The sequence below is a fragment of the Catharus ustulatus genome, chromosome 5 (assembly GCF_009819885.2).
Source record: "Catharus ustulatus isolate bCatUst1 chromosome 5, bCatUst1.pri.v2, whole genome shotgun sequence".
Taxonomy (NCBI): Eukaryota; Metazoa; Chordata; class Aves; order Passeriformes; family Turdidae; genus Catharus; species Catharus ustulatus.
Genome location: NC_046225.1, coordinates 26,719,015 through 26,741,710, shown reverse-complemented (window position 1 = coordinate 26,741,710; position 22,696 = coordinate 26,719,015). Strand labels below are relative to the sequence as shown.

At 43.7% G+C, this 22,696-nt stretch overlaps 2 protein-coding genes across 2 annotated transcripts; one reads left to right on the top strand and one right to left on the bottom strand.

The window, feature by feature from the left end:
- Positions 1-17: 17 nt before the first annotated feature.
- On the bottom strand, positions 18-11,883 carry HGSNAT (heparan-alpha-glucosaminide N-acetyltransferase). The gene is made up of 16 exons (XM_033059321.2): positions 11,514-11,883; positions 10,881-10,996; positions 9,870-9,939; positions 9,193-9,262; positions 8,032-8,138; positions 7,493-7,569; positions 6,856-6,886; positions 5,823-5,983; positions 5,350-5,459; positions 4,512-4,633; positions 3,987-4,113; positions 3,788-3,874; positions 2,597-2,674; positions 2,415-2,485; positions 2,164-2,276; positions 18-1,208 (listed from the first exon to the last, which is right to left on the bottom strand). Exons 1-16 carry the CDS (start codon positions 11,759-11,761, stop codon positions 1,027-1,029), a joined length of 1,770 nt encoding a protein of 589 aa, XP_032915212.1. The 5' UTR covers positions 11,762-11,883; the 3' UTR covers positions 18-1,026.
- Positions 11,884-12,210: 327 nt separating this feature from the next.
- On the top strand, positions 12,211-15,310 carry POMK (protein O-mannose kinase). The gene is made up of 2 exons (XM_033060062.2): positions 12,211-12,794; positions 13,282-15,310. Exons 1-2 carry the CDS (start codon positions 12,507-12,509, stop codon positions 14,053-14,055), a joined length of 1,062 nt encoding a protein of 353 aa, XP_032915953.1. The 5' UTR covers positions 12,211-12,506; the 3' UTR covers positions 14,056-15,310.
- Positions 15,311-22,696: the final 7,386 nt, after the last annotated feature.

Sequence of the window (22,696 nt, the reverse complement as noted above, 5' to 3'; positions counted from 1 at the left end):
ACAGAGAACATAGCAAGGTATTTCAGGTTTTTTATTAGCACTAGTTTGGAAATCATGGCATGAGTGAATTTCCTGAATTTCCAAAAAGTGTTCTCTTCCATTGAATTGATTTGTTAGGTCTTCCTTCTCAGCAGAATTCTACCTGTATTGCTGGTTTTCAGATTCAGAGTTCTTAAGTACATTCATGTAGAAAGATTGATTAAAATTTGGTAATATCCAAGTGATTATACAAAGTCAGTAGGAAAGGGCCTTTCTGCACTCTCAGAGTGTAGCACATGAAACTTAGACCTCATCCATGCAAGAGGTGTGTTACACAAAGGCCCAGAACATGCACAGATGGGCTGCTAAACCTGTAGGAGCAACCCACTGATTAACATGCTTATAGAAGAGATTTTAGGCTTCAGTAGGATCTTAAACCTAAGGGTTTAGTCGAAGAAATGGGAAGAATACAGTGAATCATGAGCAGCTGAAAGCACCACCAGGCTGTGACACAGAAGTGCCCCAGAGCTTTACCAGATAGTCACTGGTAAAGTTAAATGTGTGCCGTAGCCAGAGGAGACAGGCATGCAAAAAGTGCCAAGGACATATACAAACTCCAGACCACCTGACTTAGGGGGTTCTGTATCACACACACGGACTATTACCACAGGTGCTTTCTGATAATCCCTTGCAGTCACCACCCCCATCCCTTGGAGCTCCTTTCATGAACACCACCACGGTGTATTAGACTGCCTAACTGTTAGGGTATGTTCAGCTTCTCTATATGAAGGAGGGAAATCAGTAAAATATTTACAAAAGACAGAAAACAGAGAGCAGCTGTAATAGACTAGTAAGTTTTTTGCTAAATAGGAAAATACTGTCCCTTAGGTCACATAAAAGTCTTGATGGCTTCCATGGCACTGTAAACTTGTATTCCTTTTTTAGTAATGCAGCCTGATTGACAATATTTCAGGCTAATACACCAGATTTCAAGCTAACCCACTTGCCTCATCACAATCTAGGCCTGCTAGACCTTGACCACCTCTATCAGATTTTCCAGAATACCCTTCTCCTGTAAAATATATATGATATTATGACCCAAAGAGTTGTTGCAGTGAGGTTTTGAGTCAGATGCTCTGCGTGGGATTGACTGTCTTGCATCTTCCACTTAAAAGGGAAGTAGTTTGCAAACACTTGGTGTCCAATGTAGACCAGGATTGAGTTCATTCCTGAAAGGAAGCACAGGTTATTCCATATGAAAGAGCAGGTATGGGCTTGCTTCAGAGCAAACAGGTGTGCAAGGCTTATAAATGAGAGTGGCACCAAGACAACAGGTAATGCCCCAAAGATGCTACACACTGTTTTCAAATACAGTCTGAGTTCTTTCCCCCAAAACATTTATTAAAAGAAATACAAATAATCTCTGTGCTAAATTGAAAATACAACCAAACCAGTATGCTGCAATTATATTAATAAGGAGAATAATAAGAGTTACTATTTTCAGGATGGACGAGCACCAACCAATCTGGTCACACAAATGCTGACTGTCCTTCAAAACTCTGAGGTTTCTGGTACAAGCTATGCTGTCATTCTGCCTATTTTCCTGTCCAGATACCAGGGACCAAAGCTGATGAAAGGTCCCCTCTGCTGTGGCTTTGCATTCTCTATTCATGTTTATTGTGTGCCCAGTGCAGTTAAAACCACAGTGGGATACTTAGCAAAACACGCTTATCTAAAAGCACAGAGATATACAACCTACACAGCTGCCCAGGGGATTTAGTCTTTACATTTTCAGAAGTGGTATTACTCTGCTGACAGGCCTTTGAGTTTCTCATTAGACAAAAGTCTCAGCAGTCCCTTCCAAAACCAACTTTGAACAGCTGTGATATTTTGCTTGGTACTAGGCAGCTGTTCACTGGGACCTTGACTTCATACCAAACTCAGAACAGTTATTAGGCAACAGCAGCTTTCAGTCCTCACTTAAAGAATTGATTCTCCCTCTCTCCTGTACATCTGGTCTCAAGTGTCCCAGTTCTATGCAAAGGTTTGGCTCAACTTAATCTTTCAGGTTATCTCAGTCTAAATCCCTGGTTTTTACAGACAAGGGAAGTGCAGAAAACAAAATTATAGTATCAGTGCAGAAAGAATCATAAGGAATATGTCTTCTGATGTGATTTTACTGACCTGGATATAAAAATGGAGCACCTGACCACCATTTCTTGACATCCACAAGGTAATATATCAGCAATAAGAGGATGAAGGCAAAGCAGCTCATGGTTGTCACATATGATATTGACCTACAAATATTTTCAGTAGAAAAAGTAATATTTAGAGGACTATGTGATACAGATCTCAGTGTACAAAAGGTAAAACATTCTCTGAGCTGAAATAGTACTTTAACAAAATCATATTAAATGTTCCATCTCTTTGCTTACCATAAGTTTTTGTTTATGGGAATAAACCCTTCTTCTTTAGAACATTTTGTCAAGATAGCAGAAATAATTCCCTGAAATAGAAAGCCAGTAAAGTTTATGTAACCACTGCAACATGTTTCAGAAATATTTGCGTTGCATTAAAATACATGTCTTGTAAAGAGCTACGTAACTATCAGACTTACCATTACTATGCCCCATATGATGAACCGACTCATGATTTGTTTGGGCTGGTCTTTGTAGAACAAAGTAATTTTTCCTGCCTTATAAAAAAAATACAAGAATTAATTAATGCCCATTAATGTAACTACATTTTAAGAGCCAGATATATTTCCTACCAGCTACCTGTGCTAAGACAGAGACCATGAATGGGATTTCTACCAGCCAAGTGGCTGAAAGGCTCAAAATGAGGACTCTTTGTACAAAGAATGAACACACAAGGGGAAAATACGTAAATACAACCCAGTCAGCAGTAGAGGTGCACCTTTTCTTCCTTTCTTACCATGTTAACTAAGGAAGGGAACAAGCATCTTTATTAGGTCAACATAAGTTGAGTTCCCTTTCCCTCAGTAAGGATTATGTGAAGGAACACCACCAGAGCCAGCCCCAAGAGCTTCTCCACAGCATCCCTGACCTGCCCAGAGCACATGCTTCTTTTCATACAATGCGTCCTAATAATTCACTCCTTAGTGTCACACTTCTGTTCCAACGTTTGGTTCACAGATATTCCCAATCAATTTTTACCCAATGCTACATGTGATAACACTCCTTTCCCAGCACAAGAGTTCCAGTTTGGTTCACAACTAGTGCACCATCAGAAAAGCCGGAAGTGCATCAAAACTGCATCAACAAGTGCCATATTTTAAACAGTTGTGAGCTTTTGGTATTGGTAACACCAATGTGAACCCCTGCATCTTTCTTGTCAGGGAAGGTGAGCACACAGCACCTGTGCAAGATGGCTATCACTGCATGCCAAGCAGAGAATCAGCAAGGGAGAACAAGTACACCTGCAACTTTTGAAACCCTTACAATGAAGCTGTGAAGTTTGTGTGTCTCAGCCTTACTTTCCAACATACAGAGCCAGCCTACTCCCAGCATTGTCCAACCTTAAAACACTAGGTGGCTATTTTGCAAACTTCCTGTGTCCATCCCTTACAAAAACTGAGAAAAATCTGTGTATCTAATGCAAGCTATTGCCATGTTAGCTTCCTCTTCTCTGGCACTCACCTCAGGCTAAGTCATTGCAAAAGCATTGCTCTGGAAAAGGTTTTGTTAGAACTTACTTTCTTAAGCAAAGAAACCCAGTTGCCTCCCCACTACCAAGTTTCCTTCAAATATTCCCATTATAGCATGCAGCCAGAAAGAAAAAGAGGTACCTGTAGTCCCAAAAATGCCATAACAATGCTATTTATGGTCCCCAGGATCCCTTCAGGATCATATGGCATTGTTGATTGGTAAGTCACCTTAGAGAGAAAACAGCTGTTACAGAGCACCCAAGCAACCTTTCTTTTAAATACCCTTGCACATATCATTCCCAAGCCACTCCTGACATACTGCAAACCAAAAACTACTTACACCTGAAGAGGGATGCTGATACATATGCTTTTCTCCAAGAAGCAAACGGTCAATGTAACCAGCTGCTCCTCCCGTGCAGTTGGGATACTTTCCGAAGTCCCCAATGCCCCCAGGACCAAGATAGCCCCTAGGACAGAGGGAGAGAGGTTGTAGCACAAAGTGTTGTTACAGTCCAGCTGCACAGCCACTGGCCCGCTGACCCAGCACACTAAATGCTCAATGGTTTCCCAGGCTAGTGGCACACATTAATGGCACTGCAGTGATCATATATTGCTGTACACAGACCTCGGGAGATTTTAATCCTCTTCTTTAAATAGAAAGGAAGAATGACATCACCTGTATAACACCTGTTACTTTAGTACCAACATAAAGAAAGTTTTTTCACATGATGGATGCTTCTTTTAACCTGCTGGCCTGAAAGCTCTTCCCTTCATTCCTTCCCTATGGCTAATAAAATGCACCTTCTACTCAGTAGAAGAGAACCAACCTAATACCCCACATTAAGTTGTCCAAGTGCAGTCTTACCTGGGACATTCTGGCACTGGTAACAAGAAGGTCAGGCAGAGCCAAATTGTTTCTAACACCAGAATGAAAATCCACTGTGGCCAGTAGGGGAGAATATCCTGCAGAGCAGGGAGTTGTCCTTCCTACAAGAGATTGAAGGAAGGGGTGTTAGCTGGCAAATAAAAACCATGCCCTTGGGGACAACCTGTACTTCCTGGCAGGCAGTCCTGTACCCCAGAGACAAGAGGGAGATGTCATTACAAAACTGGGTTCCACCAGTAGACCTTTCATTTCACAATTGATTTCCAGACATTTAGTTTCTTGGGGCAGGGGGGAGACAACAAACCAAAACAAAAGCCCCTTAATGATTTTTTTAACTTAGAAAATGTCAAAAGGAATTTTGATTCATTTTTGAGTAGAATAAAAACCTTTGGGAAAACAAACTCTAGAAAGGCCAAAACCCAGTATTACTTCCCTCTGCTGTGAAAAAACCTTGCCAAAATGAATTGGACAAAACGCAGACTACAGTATTTAGCATAGAGATGCCTGTCCCTGGGCTTCCTTGCCAGTGGAAAAGTCATCAAAAGTGTCTTGGAATGCCTGTTTTTAAAGCTATCTGAATGGACTGGTGAAATCCTCAAATACAGTAAAACTAGATGTGACAAAATGCAGACAGGGACACTGAAGGGTGCACATACCCAACATTGACCCCTGCCAGGTCACACTGCACTACACATCAAGTAAGATGTTACATGTTTTCTTGTAATTTCTCATGTGTTCTTTTTGCCCAAACAAGAGCAAAGGCTCCTAAAACCCTGCTCCAGTATCAGTTCAGCTGTCATCTCCCAACATAACTCACCCATGTCCCACTATCAGCTCTTGTAAACAGGAGTTCAAGAGCAGCAACCACCAGGTATGTGAATCCTAGCCTCTGGAGCACCCCTGGAATACGCAGATTATCCCAGGACACTGGAAGACATACAAGCAATGTGACAGAGGAGCAGACACCAGGCTCTGTTGTAAATACAAAAGTGACACTTCTTCAGGGAGAGCTGACATCCACTGCACCTGCAGGGTATAAGGGACACCTCCACTCTGCCATCCTAATTTTCTGTACATCATATTCGCAGGAAAGTCAAGAGGCTAAGACAATCAACTAAGATAATCAACAGTGGTTGGCACAATAGTCTAACAGAAAGAATTGCATCAGTGCAGAACTGAACAGCACTCCACAAGATACCATCAAACTGTTGACACAGTTTTTGCAACAGCCCGGCCAAGGAGGCAGGAACAAGTTACAGAAATGCAAGGAAGACACCAAGTTCCACTCACAAGGTCCAAGGCAGTAATTGGGATTCACAACTATGATTCCCAGCAGGATTAGCACAAAACTCCTCCAGAGGATTTTTCTAAGCACTTTCCACTTGGAACTTCCCCACCTCAGCATGGAGCCCAGTGCCAATGCTATTGATGTCCCCATGATGAACACAAACCTGGAGAACAGAGCAGATGGGAAATGGAGTTGACAGATGTCTCATAATATGCATGAGTAACAGCAAACACTAAAGCTGACAGAGCAGCCTGCATTCACCCAGCAGAGATGCAGGTATTGAGTGAAACTTGGTGATTTTATTTCCTCCAACTGCTAGGAATTTCCAGGCTACTGAAGTTGCACTATGGGACACTTCTAGCTTTTCCAGTGGTCAGTTGAGGTAGGGTTGTAATTGCAGTCTGCTCTTTTTCAGCAATTCATATGCTACCAAAAAATTCCATTACCTAAAATTAAATTAGTATCTTCAGAGCAAATACCAGCTTCAAATCTATGATTCAAATTCAGAACTGACCCACTCCTCCCCTCTAGATTAGGTTCATAGTCCAAGTCCAGCTCCCTACTCCAACAGAAACCACAGCTAGTGTAGAGAAGCACATTAGGGGCAGATGGGATAATTGCTTCCTAATAAGACCATTCTCTGGTTATAGAAATATTAGCTTAATCCAAAATTTACTTGGCTCTTTTATCTATGGATACACACCAGTCCAGCTTCAAATCTTGCCAGACTGGCAGCTTTTAGCACAGTGGCATGGCACTGAGCTTTTCAGGGATACTGCACTTCCACTGGCAGGGTAGCCCTGGGCCTTGTGTGTGGGAAGGAGGAGGATGGGGGGGCACCAAAACCACCACTAAAGCTCTTCTACTGCTTCATAAGGGTTATGTTATTTGTAGGGGCAGATTCCTATTTGTTTAACACAAATTCATCCCTCCAAATACATTTCCACATGGAAGCAATGTGCACACGAAGTTCCACTTGCAATTTTAAATATAAGGAATCACTTGATACAAAAACTATTCTTCAGGAAAACTTACCATGGGAACACCAGATCTGCCACTGTTAATCCTAAAAGAAATATGAAGGAGCACATTATTTATCTTGAACCCTCCTCAGATTTAACAATATTATTGTTGATTTTCTAGAGGACTTATAGGCTGCTAGCAATTATTCATGTCCCAAAATGTAAAACATGTTATAAACAAAACCTAATCATCTAACCATCTTGCTTCACGGCATTTGCCACTCTTCAAGAACAGGGTCAGAACTGATTGCTGTGTCTTGGGAAAGATTTCAGAGGTGGGATCCTTGCTATTCTCCACTAGGGCATTACAATGCTTGACTTCATCAGCTTACTCATCAAGGCATTATGTTTTTACAGCACTGAGTAACATCAGCTTGACTATGGTCATTAAGCAACACAGGAAAGTTAAAGATATGACCCTGTATCACAAATGAAAAGGTTACAGACTGTGATGTGAAACCATCCTGTCACTGCATGACGAGGAGGACTATACACTGCTTTGCCCATTAACCAACAGGCAGATTCCCTGCTGAAGCAAACCAGCACAGCGTCCCCGCCTTCAGCTGAGAAACAGCTCACTGCAGCAGCTGCAACACCAACCACTTCTAGACACTGCTGCAGTTAAAATCCAGATCTCAGTTGTACTTTACCATTCCAACTCTCGTGTTTGAAGAACCAGTATTTTCCTCCTCCATAGTTAACAAACACCATAATTACAAGAGAGAGCCTAAAAAGACAACAAAACCACAAAGTACCTCATGTCGATGAAATGCATATTTATGCACACGAAGTTAATGATTATCACTCCCACTAATGGATTTCTAACTCTGAGTTTTTAATTTATTTTATTTTTAAAGCAAGATTTCCAAGGTTTCCAGCTTTACCAACCAGTAACCCATGTTTCAAAAATCACGGGTGGTGGTTAACCAAGGCAAGCTCCTTTGCATAGCATTTTCACACTGAACACGTCATTCTTTTACACCCTCTGCCACAACTAAAGTTTCCTTCAATTTGATCAATTACAAAGTATTTTGGAAAATCTGAGAATTAAAATCTTGATTAGCTTCCAAGTAAAACAGACCACCTTGAACTGTCCATCTGCTATATATTGCCATGCACCATCAAACTGCCACTGGAAAGATCTCATTCCTCTTGGAAAAGCTGCTTTTGAGCAAGCTCTTATGCTCACCCTCGGAAGGTGTCAAGGGAACGCAGCCGCGGCCGAGAGCCTGTGCTCCATGATTGCGGAGTAGGATCACAGTTAACGGAGTCTGTTGTGTTCGGGGATCCAAGCTCCTTCGAGAACAAACCAGACACATCAAGAGCAAGTCAGCAGCTGCACCTGCTGACTAGGGAACAAAGGATAGTAAACCGCAAACTTTCACACACGCTGTCTTTATTCTTCCTGTCTTCCTTTTGTCTACTTCTAACCTCTTCCTGGCTTCACCCCATTGCAATAACGTTTGCAGATGATCCAGACTCTACCTTTGACCAGGTAGAAACAACAATGCAGTGAAATGAGCCTGTCCTTGAGACTCATCAGAGCTGGGTCCCCTCCATATCAGCCAGAGACTTGCTAACACTTTGAGTACTGCTTTACAACAGAGCTGAGCAGTTCCACTTGCCAGCTGTCAAACAGGACCTGCCCCAACCCATCAGCACTTGTCTGATACCATGGAGAGCTAAACCAGTGGAAAATTAATCTTTTAAACACAGGAGTGGCTTCTTTTCAACTGAGTTCCCTAAACCACTCTGATCACACCCAGTGACAGCATAAAGAAGGAGACATCACTATATCCCAGTGATAGAGATGAGCTACAAGAACAGCTGTAGAGCTCTGCTTCCAAGTCTTTTGATTCTAGACATGTTTATTCTTAGATATGAAGCCCAAACTGTGATGAGTTCTCTGCATTCTGCAAAATAAGGATCACACGGAAATGTCAATTCTAGGGGTGCCAGAGAAATTCTGACTGCATTTTTTTGTTAAAATCCCTGCTGTGCTGGAGGCAGCCATGAAGGTTGTGATTTCCCTTACACTGACTATGTCAGAAGAGGACAGTATTTTCACCAACACATTTGTTTCAAGGGAATTAAAGAGGACACAAAGCTGTGTGTTCAAAACTTGCAAGAGCTTTACCAGGAATCCACTACACTTGCATGGATTTTAGCATGGATTCCAGTCTAGCACTCTCCATTGACACAAAATTGCCTGACACCTATACAGGATTTGCTAGGGGAAACACACACAAGGGGAAAATTACTCGTAACAAATAAGATGTCCAGATAATGTATGTTTCTCAGAGATGAAAACACTACAGGATGTAAATTAAACATAACTGTGGTCACTCACAGAGTTAATCATACGATCAGTTGCTCTGGGATTCAGTTTCTTGTAAACCCAGTTTCTGACTGGATCAATTCTGAAAATGAGTAACAGTTTAAAACACAAAACAAAGACAAAAGTACTTTATAGTTAATTTCACCTTAATAGAAGCTATTTAGCAGCATAGAACAGAAGTTTGGATAGTTCCTACTTGTTTTACAGCTCCCATAGGGTAATACTGAGATTCAGCCAACACCTAGGATCTCAGTTAAGTCCAGCTGTGGAAATACACTGGCACAAGCTCATGTTTGGGAGTTTTATTCTCAGGTTGCTTACAGGCAAGGATGAGGTACACCATTCAGTAAAGGGTAGAAGGTTGCATTTGTTACCTGCACTTCGGTCCCACTGCCTTGGATTACTGATCCAGAACTAGACAAGGAACAAAGGACATGAGGGTGCAGCAAGGCGTGTATGAGCTTTACAGTGAACATCAGCTGCTCTGCACACAAACTACCAAGGATGCAAGATAGCCCTCGAGTGAAATCGCATCACTCCGCATTTCTTGCCACGTGTACCACAATGTGTACATGGCACCTGATAACAGGATCTGATCTCCAAGCAGGGCTACAAGTGGGACTCCAAAGCATTACCACACTGAGATGTGTGATCTTAAACTGGCATGTTCAAGGAGGAAGTTCACTTACTTCATTAGAAGGCGCCCAGCAATCAGGATAGCAAGGACTGCCATGTAAACCAGGAAAGCAAAGAGAATAGCTGCATGAAAAGAGAAGAACGCAACTCTATAAAAGATCTAACAAAACCATTCATCGACCTGGGCTTGGCCAAGAGTGACAAAAATACGACAAAAAGCCCAACTCACCAATCATCATACTACCTTCTCCATGCAATATACATCCCAGTAGAAAATAAAAACCCACAGCAAATGCCCCAAACTACCCAAGACAAAAGCAAGCTAACTTCAAAGTTCAGCTCAGTGACTCCACATCTTGGCATAAAAAGAGCAAAATAAAACCACATTGCATCACAAGACACTAGTGAGAGAAGAGCTGATGTGCTGCAATATGTTCTGAAGAAAAAAGTAGAGATTTAAAAACAGCCTCAACATGAAGAAGATGGGGAAAGGGCAATTAATACCTAATTAGCAAGCATGGAGAATTTTTCTATAGTTAGCAAACTGGAAAGACTGAAGAATAATGTAATGTAAAGGAAATGAATGGAACAGACATGGACAAGAGTTTGAAATAGTCCTGGATAAGAGATGAACAAAAAAGAAAAAATGTCAGGTTTTAAATTAAAAGTGCAACAGCAAACAAGAATCCAAACACTGTGTGAATTGTTTTCCATTCTGTGAGAAAAGATAGAGGAAAGAAGAGGGAGGATTCTGTGTATATACATAAACATGCAGGGAACTAGTATCTCCCTCCAGACATGTACCCACTGATTTTTCTGTTCTAATGCCTGCTGCAAAAATGTTGTGGGCAGACAGTATATCATGTGAAGAAGCCTGATCCTGGTCAGGGCCTCAAGACAGGTGTATAAAACATAAGGAGGCAAGGATGTTGAGAAAGAGGAGGAGCAAGCCAATGGCAGCTCTTCAGCACAGCATGAGTGGCTGCACAGGCTTCTTAGGAAGCTAGTTCTGCTGGGAGACATGCGAGTTGCAGAACGAAAGGGAAAAACAGAGCTCTACATACGGAGGTAGCTGTTGATAGGGCCTTCATTGACGATTAGGTCACAAGAAACAGTTTGGGTATTTAGGGTCTTTACCACAAGGGAATAATTGCCAAATTCTCCAAAGTGATACTGAATCCTGCAAACAATAAAGAAAACAAAATTTGGTGAGCCATCCCCAGTACATGCAGGTACCACCACAGCTCTTAGGGGGCTGTAAGCCTGAATGCTTTAGGAAAGGCAAGTCAAAAACTTAGACCAACACTGTGATCTAGCATGGAACTTGCCTCTTCCAAGCATTACAGTCTCCTGGCCCAACACCGATTCTTTACCACACATGCATGGCCATCATTTGTCTTCCTGAACTAAAGAATCCCTGCAAGAGAAACCAGGTGCTTGCACATGCTGCTTCAATGAACAGTTTTGGCTCCTGTTTGCACCTAGATCCTTTCAGCACAATTCCAAAGTACACTGCTGTTACAGCAGTGGGGTGAAGACTGAGCTCTAGGTGTAAACAGTTGGGAAAAAAGAGGTGATGAGCAGGCAATGAAGAGGCACATGGCTCCAAGAGGAAAAAAAAAAACTAACAACAAACCAAACCAACACAAATACAGGATAGAGCTATCCATGTATTCCCTGGGGACTGGGCCACCTACTTGCAGAGATCTCTGTCACCCTCAGAGCTGTTGAGCAGCAGGGTGAGTGGATGCTGGGTATCAACCATTACCGACGCCGTGCCTGGTTTTCTCAGGCTCTCGTTGCTTGGCGGGACAAACGCCAGGAACTGATACAAGCACTGTGAAAGAAGAGGGTGAAGGGAGCTCATTAGTGCCAAACGAGAGGAAAGGGGGTTCTGCCTTGCATGGTGGCAAAAACAAGGAAAGATGCCACGCGGTTGGAGCATCTCCTGCTGCAGGAATTCCCTGCGTGCTGTTCGAAGATAAAATCGAAGCGAAGCGACCTGACGAAGCCACGGGGAGAGCCGGAGAAGCCGCGGGCCGGGCTGTCAGAAGCGGGGGGTTACCCCCGCCCGGCACAGCCCCTCACCTGGTGGCAGGAGCCGGAGCGGGCGGCGAGGTTCAGGCCCGGGGCGGGCAGCTCGTTGCGGATGAGCAGCAGCGCCTGGTCCATCCGCCCCGACCGCCGCCGCTCTGCCGCCGCCCCGCCGCGGAGCCCGGGCGTGCCCTGTCCGTCGGGCTGCGAGAGGCCGGGCGCCATCACCAGCGCGCCCAGCGCCGCCGCCACCGCGGCCGCCACCGCGGCCGCCAGCGCCACAGCAGCCGCCAGCCCCGCCGCCGCCATCACGCCGCGCTCCGCCCCGGGGCGGGGATGCCGCCGCCGCCTCGCGCGGCCGCGCTTCCCGGTGTTTTCCGGGGTCAGGCGTCCGTGCCCCCGCCGCCCGCGGCTCGGGCCCGCCTGCGCGGAAACACGGGAGAGTACGCGGCGCGGCGAGCGTCGAGCTTGCATCCGCCCTTAACACGTCCCGCCGCCAGCGTGGCCTCTCGTCGTAGGCTGAAGGCTCCGGACTGCGGTGCCCGCCGGACGGCTGGGCAGCCGGCACTGAAAAAGCCGTACGGGAGTTCATTCCGGGGCTGGAAAGAGGGTCCTGCTTAGCTCCGTCTTTCACGGAGGATGCGGAAGGCACGGCCATGGAAAAGAAACCGCATTTCGTTAGGAGGGAGTTTCTTCCCAGAGAGGTGCCATCCATCTCACTGGCATTACTGCTTGCTGCCGTCCTGCTCCTTAATGCCCTTCTTTACCTGTACCTCGACAAGTTTTACATCTCTCTGGGACGTGTCGAAACGGACCGCGGCCTCTGCCCTTTTGGGCATTTCAAATTCGGAGCTGTGAAGAATTGTTCCCCGTGGCTTTCCTGCGAGACCATAAATAGGGAAGTCAGGAAACTCAGGTGTGTTGGTGAAGGTGCTGTGAAAAAGGTGAGTTTGGATTTCCTTTCTTCTCTCCTCTGGATAAAGAGCTTTCACAGTTTGCTAGCTAATTAATGCCAACACTGCTATTATGATTATCCTCTCAGCAGCTAATTACAGTAGGCATCCAGAGGAACACAACAGGTACAAGAGCATGACATGGGCCACCTCTCTGACACCAAACGACATCCAGCTACACAAGCAAAATCACAGATTGATACAATCATGGCAGAGTAAGAATGGCTATTTGGATAATATAAAATAATTTAATTCATGTGTATTACCCATTCCAAAGGAAACTTGGACAATTATGAAGTAACTATGGCATCAGAAAAGGCTTTCTGTGACAGGTACATGGCTCTACGTAAAGTTGACTGTGCCTGGTGACTGTAATCTCCCATTGTGACTAACCAGTCACGGGAAGAGGTCAGCAGCAACTGGTAGCAATTCACAGAAGGCTCTCCACGTGTCTTATGTGTTTCTTGTGTGTTCTCAGGTCTTCCTTTCTGAGTGGAAGGAAAAGAAAGTGGTCCTTTCACAGCTCACCAACTCAGAGCTGAAGGAGGACTTTCTCCATGGATTGAAGATGCTGAAAGCGCTTCAGAGCAAGCATGTTGTCCGGCTGCTTGGCTACTGCGAGCAGCAGTTCACAATCCTCACCGAGTACCATCCTCTTGGTTCACTGAGAGGCCTGAATGAAACTCTCCATATTCCCAAATACAAGGGCATGAACACCTGGCATCGCAGGCTGATGCTTGCTATAGACTATGTGAGTGTCATTCGGTACCTGCACAGCAGCCCCCTGGGCACCTTAGTGATGTGCGACTCAAATGACCTGGACAAGGTTCTCTCCCAATATCTCCTAACAAGTGACTTTCACATTCTGGTGAATGATTTGGACGCTTTGCCTCTTGTGAACAGGAGTGCTGGCAGGCTGGTGAAGTGTGGTCACAGGGAGCTCCAGGGTGAGTTTGTAGCTCCTGAGCAGCGTTGGCCCTATGGAGAAGATGTGCCATTTGAAGATGACCTCATGCCTCCCTATGATGAGAAAACAGACATCTGGAAAATCCCAGATGTCTCCAATTTTTTCTTGGGCCATGTTGAAGGAAGTGATATTGTACGACTGCATCTGTTTGACATCCATGCAGCGTGTAAGAAGAAGGACCCGGCAGAACGGCCCTCTGCCCAAGAGGTCTTAGACACCTACAGGAAAGTTTTAACTCTGCTTATTCAGGAGGCAGCTATGCCTGGTACTAGAGAAATGTTATAGTGAATCACAAGGCAAACAACATACTGATGTTTTAAGTTGATGTCCCTCCTATTTATGTAGCTTGCCTGATGGGCAAAACCTCTGTCCCCAAAACAGAAGAGAAGAAAAGAACAACTGAACTTGTACCTCTTGATTAAAAGAAAAATAAAAATCCCCCAATCCAAGAGCTGTCAAGCTTTCCATTGGCATGCTTAATCTACTGTTGGAAGAGGGAGAGAAATGAAGTTGTGTGGATGCAGGGGAAATTTGTTCCTTAAGAAATTATAAACTTTCTTTTGCAACAGTTACACAAAAAAAAAAAAAAAACCCTTAAAAATTACAGAAAAACAGCTAAAAAATATTAGTCCCCCTTAACTTGTTAGCAGAGCACTGGAGAGCAGAGACCATGGCATGCCCCCCACAAGCTTTGTGCTGATTGCTGTGGCTTTGGCCTATGTTGTATCCACAGAACCCTCATCTACTTTCCCATGTAGTAAAAGCAGTGGTCACTTAGAAAGGAATATCCCATTTCACTTCAGATTTTGGTGAGCCCCAGTGCCAGAGCTGCAGTGGCAGTCTTTCCCTGCCGGCTGGGGCATAGGTTGTTTATGGAGCCATAACGGCAATTGCTTTATGGACCCGGTAGCAAGTGTGTGGCTACTTTCGGAAGCAAGAAGATGGTGCAGATTCTGAAGAGTCTGCTTACAGACACAGGTTTTTGGTTTTCAAGCCTTTGTCTGTTGGAATTTTCAGATGGGCATTTTAGAGATGAAGCTGTCGAATGCAAGTCTCTTGCTCCTCTGTAATCCACAGAAAGGCTGAACACTTTGGAAGAGAGCTGACGTGTGTCTTTTTTTTCATTCACTTATCCTTGCTTAGTGTCATCATGATTTGATAGAAAGGAGGATAACAAGGAACTGAAAGAGAATGTGACTTCCACAGCAATGAGCAATAAACACATTTTCTTTGGAAAAGAAAATTCCTGTATTCAGAGCATACAACTCTATAGGGTCTGAATTCAAAGTCCACTAAGCATAGAGGAAAGCTGCTAAAAAATACCCTTCTTTGGTGTGTTGGGAGAAAGCTTGAGGTAACTTACATGGATGTAACAGTCTGGTATCAACAGCTGGAGAGGAAGAACAATGATGCCTTAATCCAGCAATAGGCTCAGTTTGGTGGGACTGGGATCCAGGATGTAGTTCTCTTGAGGAAAAAAAGTAATTTCACGATTATAAGCCGCACCATTTTGACTAAAATTTTGGTCTGAACCTGAAGTGCGGCTTATAATCAGGTGCAGCTTATATATGGACAAAGAATGAAAAGTTGCTGACACCCGGAAGTGCGGCTTATAATTGGTGCGGCTTATAATCGTGATGGATTCCACCGTTGCCCACCTAAGGATTTTCTGTGCTGGGACTAAATCTTTGAAAGGTCTAAGAGATAACTTCCATGTTTTGACCTGAGAGGTGATTTGTAAGCAGAGATGTACACTGTCCTTTTTGCTCCTTTTTGAAGAGTTTGGTTCTGTTCTTTTCTGTACTGCTATTCCTCTTCACATAAACCAGCCATGTCCTGACTGCACTAAGATCATGCAGTCATTTCATATGTATAATGTTCAAATCCTGGTATCAGAATTTTACTATAAATGGGAAAAAATTTCTGCAAACTAGTAAATTCAGTCCTGATACCATACAATGCCACCAGGAACCCTTTAAAAGCTGCTGATTATGCCTTTCCCTTCGGCCAATCTGTTTTCTTAAGTTAGACTTTTTCCATTTTTCACTTATCCATTCCTTCCTTGCTCAGGTTGTCAGGAGACAAACCTCAGAAATCAAGGTTTCTGAAAGAGCAGTGATTGTGGATGCTTCAGGTTTGTTTTGGACTTTGACTCAGAACACCTAAAAGAAGCATGTTGTAAATACACCATCCAACCCATGAACTCTTGACTTGTTGTTATTATTAGGGTTAGATTTCTACAGTTCCAGCATGAATACAGGATGTGCGACAGTTGGAAAAGTCTCCTGTTAGAGCTCCTTGAAGCCAGGGACAAGACTTTAAGGGGCCAAGAGTCAAATCTTTTGCATGTTTCTCCCACAATAACTTGTTAACTTTTGTTAGCCATCATGTACACTTGAAAGGGAAATCTTCATCTCATGGCTGTAAATAATCGTCCCATGAGGGGGTTTTATGAGTGTAGCAAGGACAGACAAGAACCTGAAACATCTTGTGCTGGTCTCTCTTGGTTAAGACAAGCTTCTGCTAGGATTCTTGCCCTGTTGTGCACTCTTGCACCTTGCAAACAGCCGTAATAATTTCACAGAGTAAAACAAATGAGAAAAAAGTCTGGTTCAGAATAATTATCTTGCCATGGAGATGATTCTCTGTTCCTGGATGAAAATGATAATTTTTTTAAGAAAAGATGTCTCCCTAAACATTCACCCTGAGCAATGGCTTCTCCATGAATCTTTCCTATTCCCTCTTCTTCAGCTTATGTGTTGTCCAGCGTTGTTTTTCAGCAGGAATAAATCAGATTTGTTCTGAATACAGCATTACGGAGCTGCAGTTTCTCTTTTGTTGTTCTCAGTGTTGTTTCGTTCTGTGAGGAAACGCTAGATGGCAGCATGAAGGTCAGTTTGGCGTTAGTTATTTGCAGCTGCCTCTGAAGCCCAGACATTGCCAGAAGCTGGCCTTGCAGCCAGTATTTTCCTGACAAACTTAAAGATTTCATTGTGTTTGCTTTAGTGAGTCTGAAGGAACAAGACAGATAGATATAGGGACTGACCTGTTAAGCACACATGCCACACATTACTCATGGTCTTTGTGTACTTCACTGTCCATTTCTATCTCAACCTGGTGAGACCAAAACCAAGTTTGCATGTCACCTCCTTCCCGTCTTTCAGTAAAATCAGATGCTGGTACCCTATGTATCTTTCTATTCTTTCCTGCTAGCTCTTTCTGCAATCTCAAGATTTCCTTCAGAAAACTTCACAGGTGGTTTCACCAAACCACCCTAGAAAGTCTTTGCTGAGGCAGATATGATCCCATTTATTCCATAGCTTTTGTTAGCTTTTGTTTTTGGGGGTTGGTTTTTCCTTTCCTCTTTGCCTGTGGAATCTTTTCCCATTGACATGCTAAGAAGCACTGATGGCTAGGTCCTTGAGACTGGGGCGGGGGGTGGGGGAAGATTGTGCGGGGTTGAGGGAGGGGGAACCTCCCTGATTTTTTGGGAGTTCTTCTCAGAGATGGGGGCCAAGACCACGAAATCAGAAGCAGGTAGAAGCAGAGTGGGGGGCAGTTGCTCTCTCTTGCTCGCTCTTGGCTTTGGAGGAAGGTCGCTGTTACCACCACCATCCTAATGCCGGGAGCTGCCTCTTCCTCTGCTGCTGGACCCCTGCATCCCGTGCCTGCTAGGATGCCCTCCCGCTTTCAGCTTGCTGTTTCCAAGCGTCCTGCCTCTCTCCTCCATCCCTTCCCGTCTCGGACACAGCCGCCATCACCCCAGCACCCCCTGCAGCCGTGGGGGAAATCATCGCACCTGCCCTGTCCACCGGGAGCCACCAACGCTCCCTGCCGGCTGCGACGGGAACTGCACCAAAGGGGATGGTGCCCGTGGCTGACTGGAACTGGGTCACTGGTTCAATTTGTTATTAATTCCATAGTTGTTGTTGTTTTGTTTGTCTTGTTAGATATACTATTAAAGTTATTCCTATCCCCATATCTTTGCCTGAGAGCCCCTTACTTTCAAAATTATACTAATTCAGAGGGAGAGGATTTACTTTCTCCATTTCAAGGGAGGGCCCTGCTTTTCCCGAGCAGACACCTGTCTTACAAACTGGGACAGCAGTCATCATCAAGATGAAGGCCTAGGTCTGGCCCCTTTCCAAGGGACGGGGAACCCTTTTGCTGAGGTTAGTGTAACCACCTTACCCTTCCCTTTTGGGCAATGCCTCCCCTGGCATCCCTGCAACAGTCCCCCAGCATATTTCACCCATGCCCACCTACCCAGCTGCTAGACAAAGACCAAAGCAGAAGCCGTCTCTCAGACTCAAGAAAAAGCACCTGGTTCCCAGAGTGAAGTCTGCTGGGACATTGCTGTGCCAGCAGTGGAGGAGACCAAGACACTTAGGGCATGCTAGCTGAGCCTGCTGACAGTCAGAGCCCCCTACTGGTATGGTGCACTCTGTCCTTGGGCCAGTGCTGTAGCCAAAACAAATTCCCAGCGGAATTCTCACTAAAGTTTAGCCCTTACTGGGTAGGTTTGTACTGCAGGTTACAGAATGGAAACTGTCTGTCTCAGAGCAGAGTCCCAGATTCAGTTCAAACCCACTGCTCCTTTAATTTTCTCTTTGGAGCCATCAAATAATAGCACTGTCAAGGTTATGCTGTTTCCCTTTCCCGACTGCCTGCTGGCTGCACACTTCTGGGGGGGGGGGGCAAGTCTGATGGACCATTTTCCGTTTTGCACTATGGATTTCAGACTACATCCTGAAAGCACTCCTATTACACTAAATCTTGTAGGGGGGAGCAACTTATATGGCAACTCATCTGTATGTTTGACACCATCAGATGTGAAAAGTAGTGCATGAATATCTACACCAGCTGTTGTGTAGGTCTGAGAAAATGTGGAGGAAATTAAATGGACACAATGTATTTAATTGAACATTTGTTCGATTTTTTTCTTTTATTTTTGAGGTTGAAAATCTGTGTTACTCTGTATTTAATAGAGTGGTAACTTTTGAAAGTATTTGAAGTTTAGAATACCACACAAAGTTTTTGAAATTCCGTCACAAGCTCTAAAATGATATTTTCCTTTGGTGCCACATAAACAAAACATCAGATCATTATCTTTGTGAAACAGAGGCAGTGTTGTTTGCCAAAGATAATTTGTGAGCTATTTGGCAGAATATGCAACTGTAAACTGATTCTATCATTATGACTATAATGTCTTACCAACAGTCAAGAGACCCTGGGAACAAGAAAAAAGTGGTTCTCAAGTTCTTCTAGCGTGGTATAATGTGTATATTTGTGGAGTCCAAAAAAATAAATTACATGCTAGATGGTATTTTTTAAAAAAGGAAAAGAATTTTGTGGTTTTATTTTAATTGAGGCACTGTATACTTGAGATGACCACTCGATTTCCAATAATTGTCAGTCTCTGTTCAGAAGTCTATAATACAGTATTTATCAGGACTAAATGGTGAATATATTTATGTATCAGCAATTTTTTTATTCTGTTTGGCTCTGGGTAACTCAAAATGCATTACATATTATATACTTATACATAGACACACACACACAGAGATTCTTTGGCCATAATTTTTAAAAGATCAAGATTACTGTTCCAGCATTCACATTTTGGATATGAAGTAACTGGATTTTCAAAACTGACAACATTCAGGAGCTCTCAATCAAATTTCTAGTAGTTGCTGGATGCTAATGACTTTTTGAAAGTGAATTCTTTCCCTGTAGAGCTGGAAGACCCTTTTCAGCAATTCTCTTTGAAGTGAGTTGAAGTGAGTGCTTTTTATCAAGTACACTCTGGATTTCTTTGTGGAATGAACAAAGTCTCCATAAAAGTTGAGATTTCTCCCTGAGAGCTCATTCCTGGGATGGAGGGAGAGTGGGGTGTTGTGTGTAACTCAAACTGAAACTCCCCAGGCTTATTTGCCTGTAATGCCGAAAATCTAGCCACTAAGCGTGGGTCTCCATTAACTGTGTTTAGCTTATGCCAGTACCATATATTATTATTACAATTATTATTTTAGTGCCTACAGGCTTTGGTCAAAAGCCAGGATACTGTAGGTCAGATGCTATAAAGGCACAACACAAAATGACAGTTGTTTCGCTACTCTCAGCTTTTGTGTAAGAAAATATAAAACAGCTTCTGTCCTCATGTGTGAACAGCATATACAAGTATTGGTTATCCCATCCCACCTCATCCAAGCCAGAAATAAATATGGTACATAATCTACGTGGACAGGTAACACAATTTCTCACACAAAATTGCAACTGCAAGGCCTGACTATGCAGCTTGCATTCCCACTTCTGAACGTGCTTTAGGAGCCTAAGACTTAAAAAAAGGCCCAAGTGCTAAAAGGAAGTAACAGTGTACCAGACAAACTAACTTGTAGGTGTAAGAGTCAATCAACTTTGCTGTTTGAACCAGATTCCTCAAGGAAGTCATGCAGAAGGCCTGCACTCCCAGAATTCCTATTTCTACAGTCAAGTAAGGGGAAGATCACCCCTTTTCCTCAGGTTTGCAAGGCTGTCACACTCAGGGCAGCACCACCTGTTGTGCTCCTCAATCTAACCCTGTCCTATTCACTGATTCACATTTACTAAATTCAGAGAGGTATATGGAAGGAGAACATCTGTCTCTGCCTGTCTTGTAGGTTGGGGGCGGGTGGATAATCAAAGTCTTAAATCAAGCATTTCATTAAATCAAATTAATTGGGCAAATGCTGAGTAAGGCAGTCAGTTTCTGTGTGCTAGAGGCTGCAGAGAAAATCCCAGGACCTGAGGTCATGCTTTGTGGATGCAGGCCTGGTTTCCTCTGCATGGGAGGCTGCGTGCAGATTCCTGGGGTGTCCCAGCCCCTTCCTGGCTTGTCCAGAGCAAGCTGAGGAGTTATACAAAAAGGGTCTTTAGTTACAGCTTAAATACAGCTTCTCTCCTCCTCATGCAGGGGAGCCTGATCTCAGCTGTGGTCTAGAGACATTAATGCAATATAAAGAGCACCTAAGCTACTTACATTTGTTCTTTCCACTTTTCTTCAAAGATGTGTAATACTTTCTTGTCAGACTTGTTAGCAGAAAAGTTCAACATATTAAAAAAGCAAACAAAAAGCCTCAGCTTCACAAGAAACTGCTTAAAATCCCTCTGAAACCATGCTTAATTAACTGTCTTTTGTCATGTTGCATAAGTGACTTTTTTTTCATCCCTCTTAGTGGTTTCTACAGTTTTGTGCATGGGTGCCATCCCAATTTAATGACCTAGAATTATGTCTAATTGCTGTTCTATCCTCCTTTCCATACCATGTGGGGCAAGGAACTTTTTTTCATGACATCAGTGTCTTAGGTTTTTATTTTTTATATTGTAGTTTTGTTTTTCACTCATATTCTTCTGTCTTGATCTAAGGCCTCTTAAAATGAATCTGTTCCATACCATGGAAAGAGAAAAGACCTGGAGCATCTTGCAGTGAGAACAGAGGTTCCCAAAGGATGGAGTTTCCTCAGGCTGATTAGACAGCTGCAAAGCAAGTGCCATACAAATAAGGTGTCTAAACTCCTTGCACTCAGTAAGGGATCAGAGCATTTCCTGGGCACAGGAGCTGTGATTCTGAATGTTTGACATAGATTAGATAAATCGCAGCCTAAAAATACTTGGGTTTTTTCCCCTTTATGGTCTTATAAAGGGTGAAGATGCATAACCATAACACAAGCACATACCCCCAAATACATGCTAAGCGGAGGACATGGACCATATCATTGATATCTAAATTGTAACAGTTCTAGTATCTGAAGGAAGCTATGGTAAAAGGAAGTATCAGGGGCAGAGGTGGATAGAAAGAAGCAGAAGGCCCTAGCGAAAAGCACACCTAACCTCTCACATAGCTCAAACATTCCACATCGGGCATTAGGGAAAAAGCTTGTGTGTGAGTGTTAGAGCAGCCTAGTTTACCTACATCTCATTAAGCAGTTCAGAAAACTTTTCATGGTTCTGAGCTGAAACAGTTGGTCTGCCAAAGCATAATCCTAGAACCGTGCTTTTTGGCATCTGGAGCATATGGACCATCGATTAAGCTATGCTATTCCAGCACCTGAATATCCAGCAACTTCCATTTTGGCACAAAAAAAAACACCCCAAAAACCAAACCAAACCAAACCAAAGCAAAACAAAACAAAGCAAATCAAAAGCAAGTGCGAATCTTTCAGGAAGCATTTTTCTATTTGACAAATTTAAACTGTCACATTAGTTCCTGTGTGAAAAGTGAAAGCTCATGACAATCTGAACCTCTGGTTTTTTTGATGCCATGCACTGTAGAACTATATTCCACATAATTCCACTGCCGCTGCATAAGCTCCAGCCCAGCCGGATGACTCCACGCCTGCCAGACTCCTGGAGCTGCTGAATTCACACTTTTCCTGGCCCACACCCATCTATGCCTTTCCCTTGGACGCTGGCACTGCAAAACCAAAAGGACTTGTTATATCTCCGATGCTCATGTCCCTGGGAGAGAAATGGTCCACCCAGCATGTCCTTTCCCAAGGGTCTGGTAACTGGATGGGATATGAAAGTGTGGGAAGCCACACCCGGGTCCTGATGAGCAGTCCAAAAAAATTGGATTAGTTACCCAGTGTGCAACACGCCAACAATTACACATCTGCAAGAGACATTACTTATTCTCTCTACAGCTCCCTGAAAGGAGCTTGTAGCCAGGTCGGTCTCTTCTGCATGGTAACAAGTGGCAGGACAAGGAGGACATGGTCTTAAATTGTGCCAGCATAGGTTAGCTTGGACATTGGGTGGAATTTCTTCACAGAAGGGATGATTTGACACTATAATCGACTATTCAGGGAGGTGGTGGAGTCACCATCCATGGACATGTTTAAGGAAAAGCTGGATGTGCCATGAACTGGTTAACAAAGCGGTGTTCGGTCAC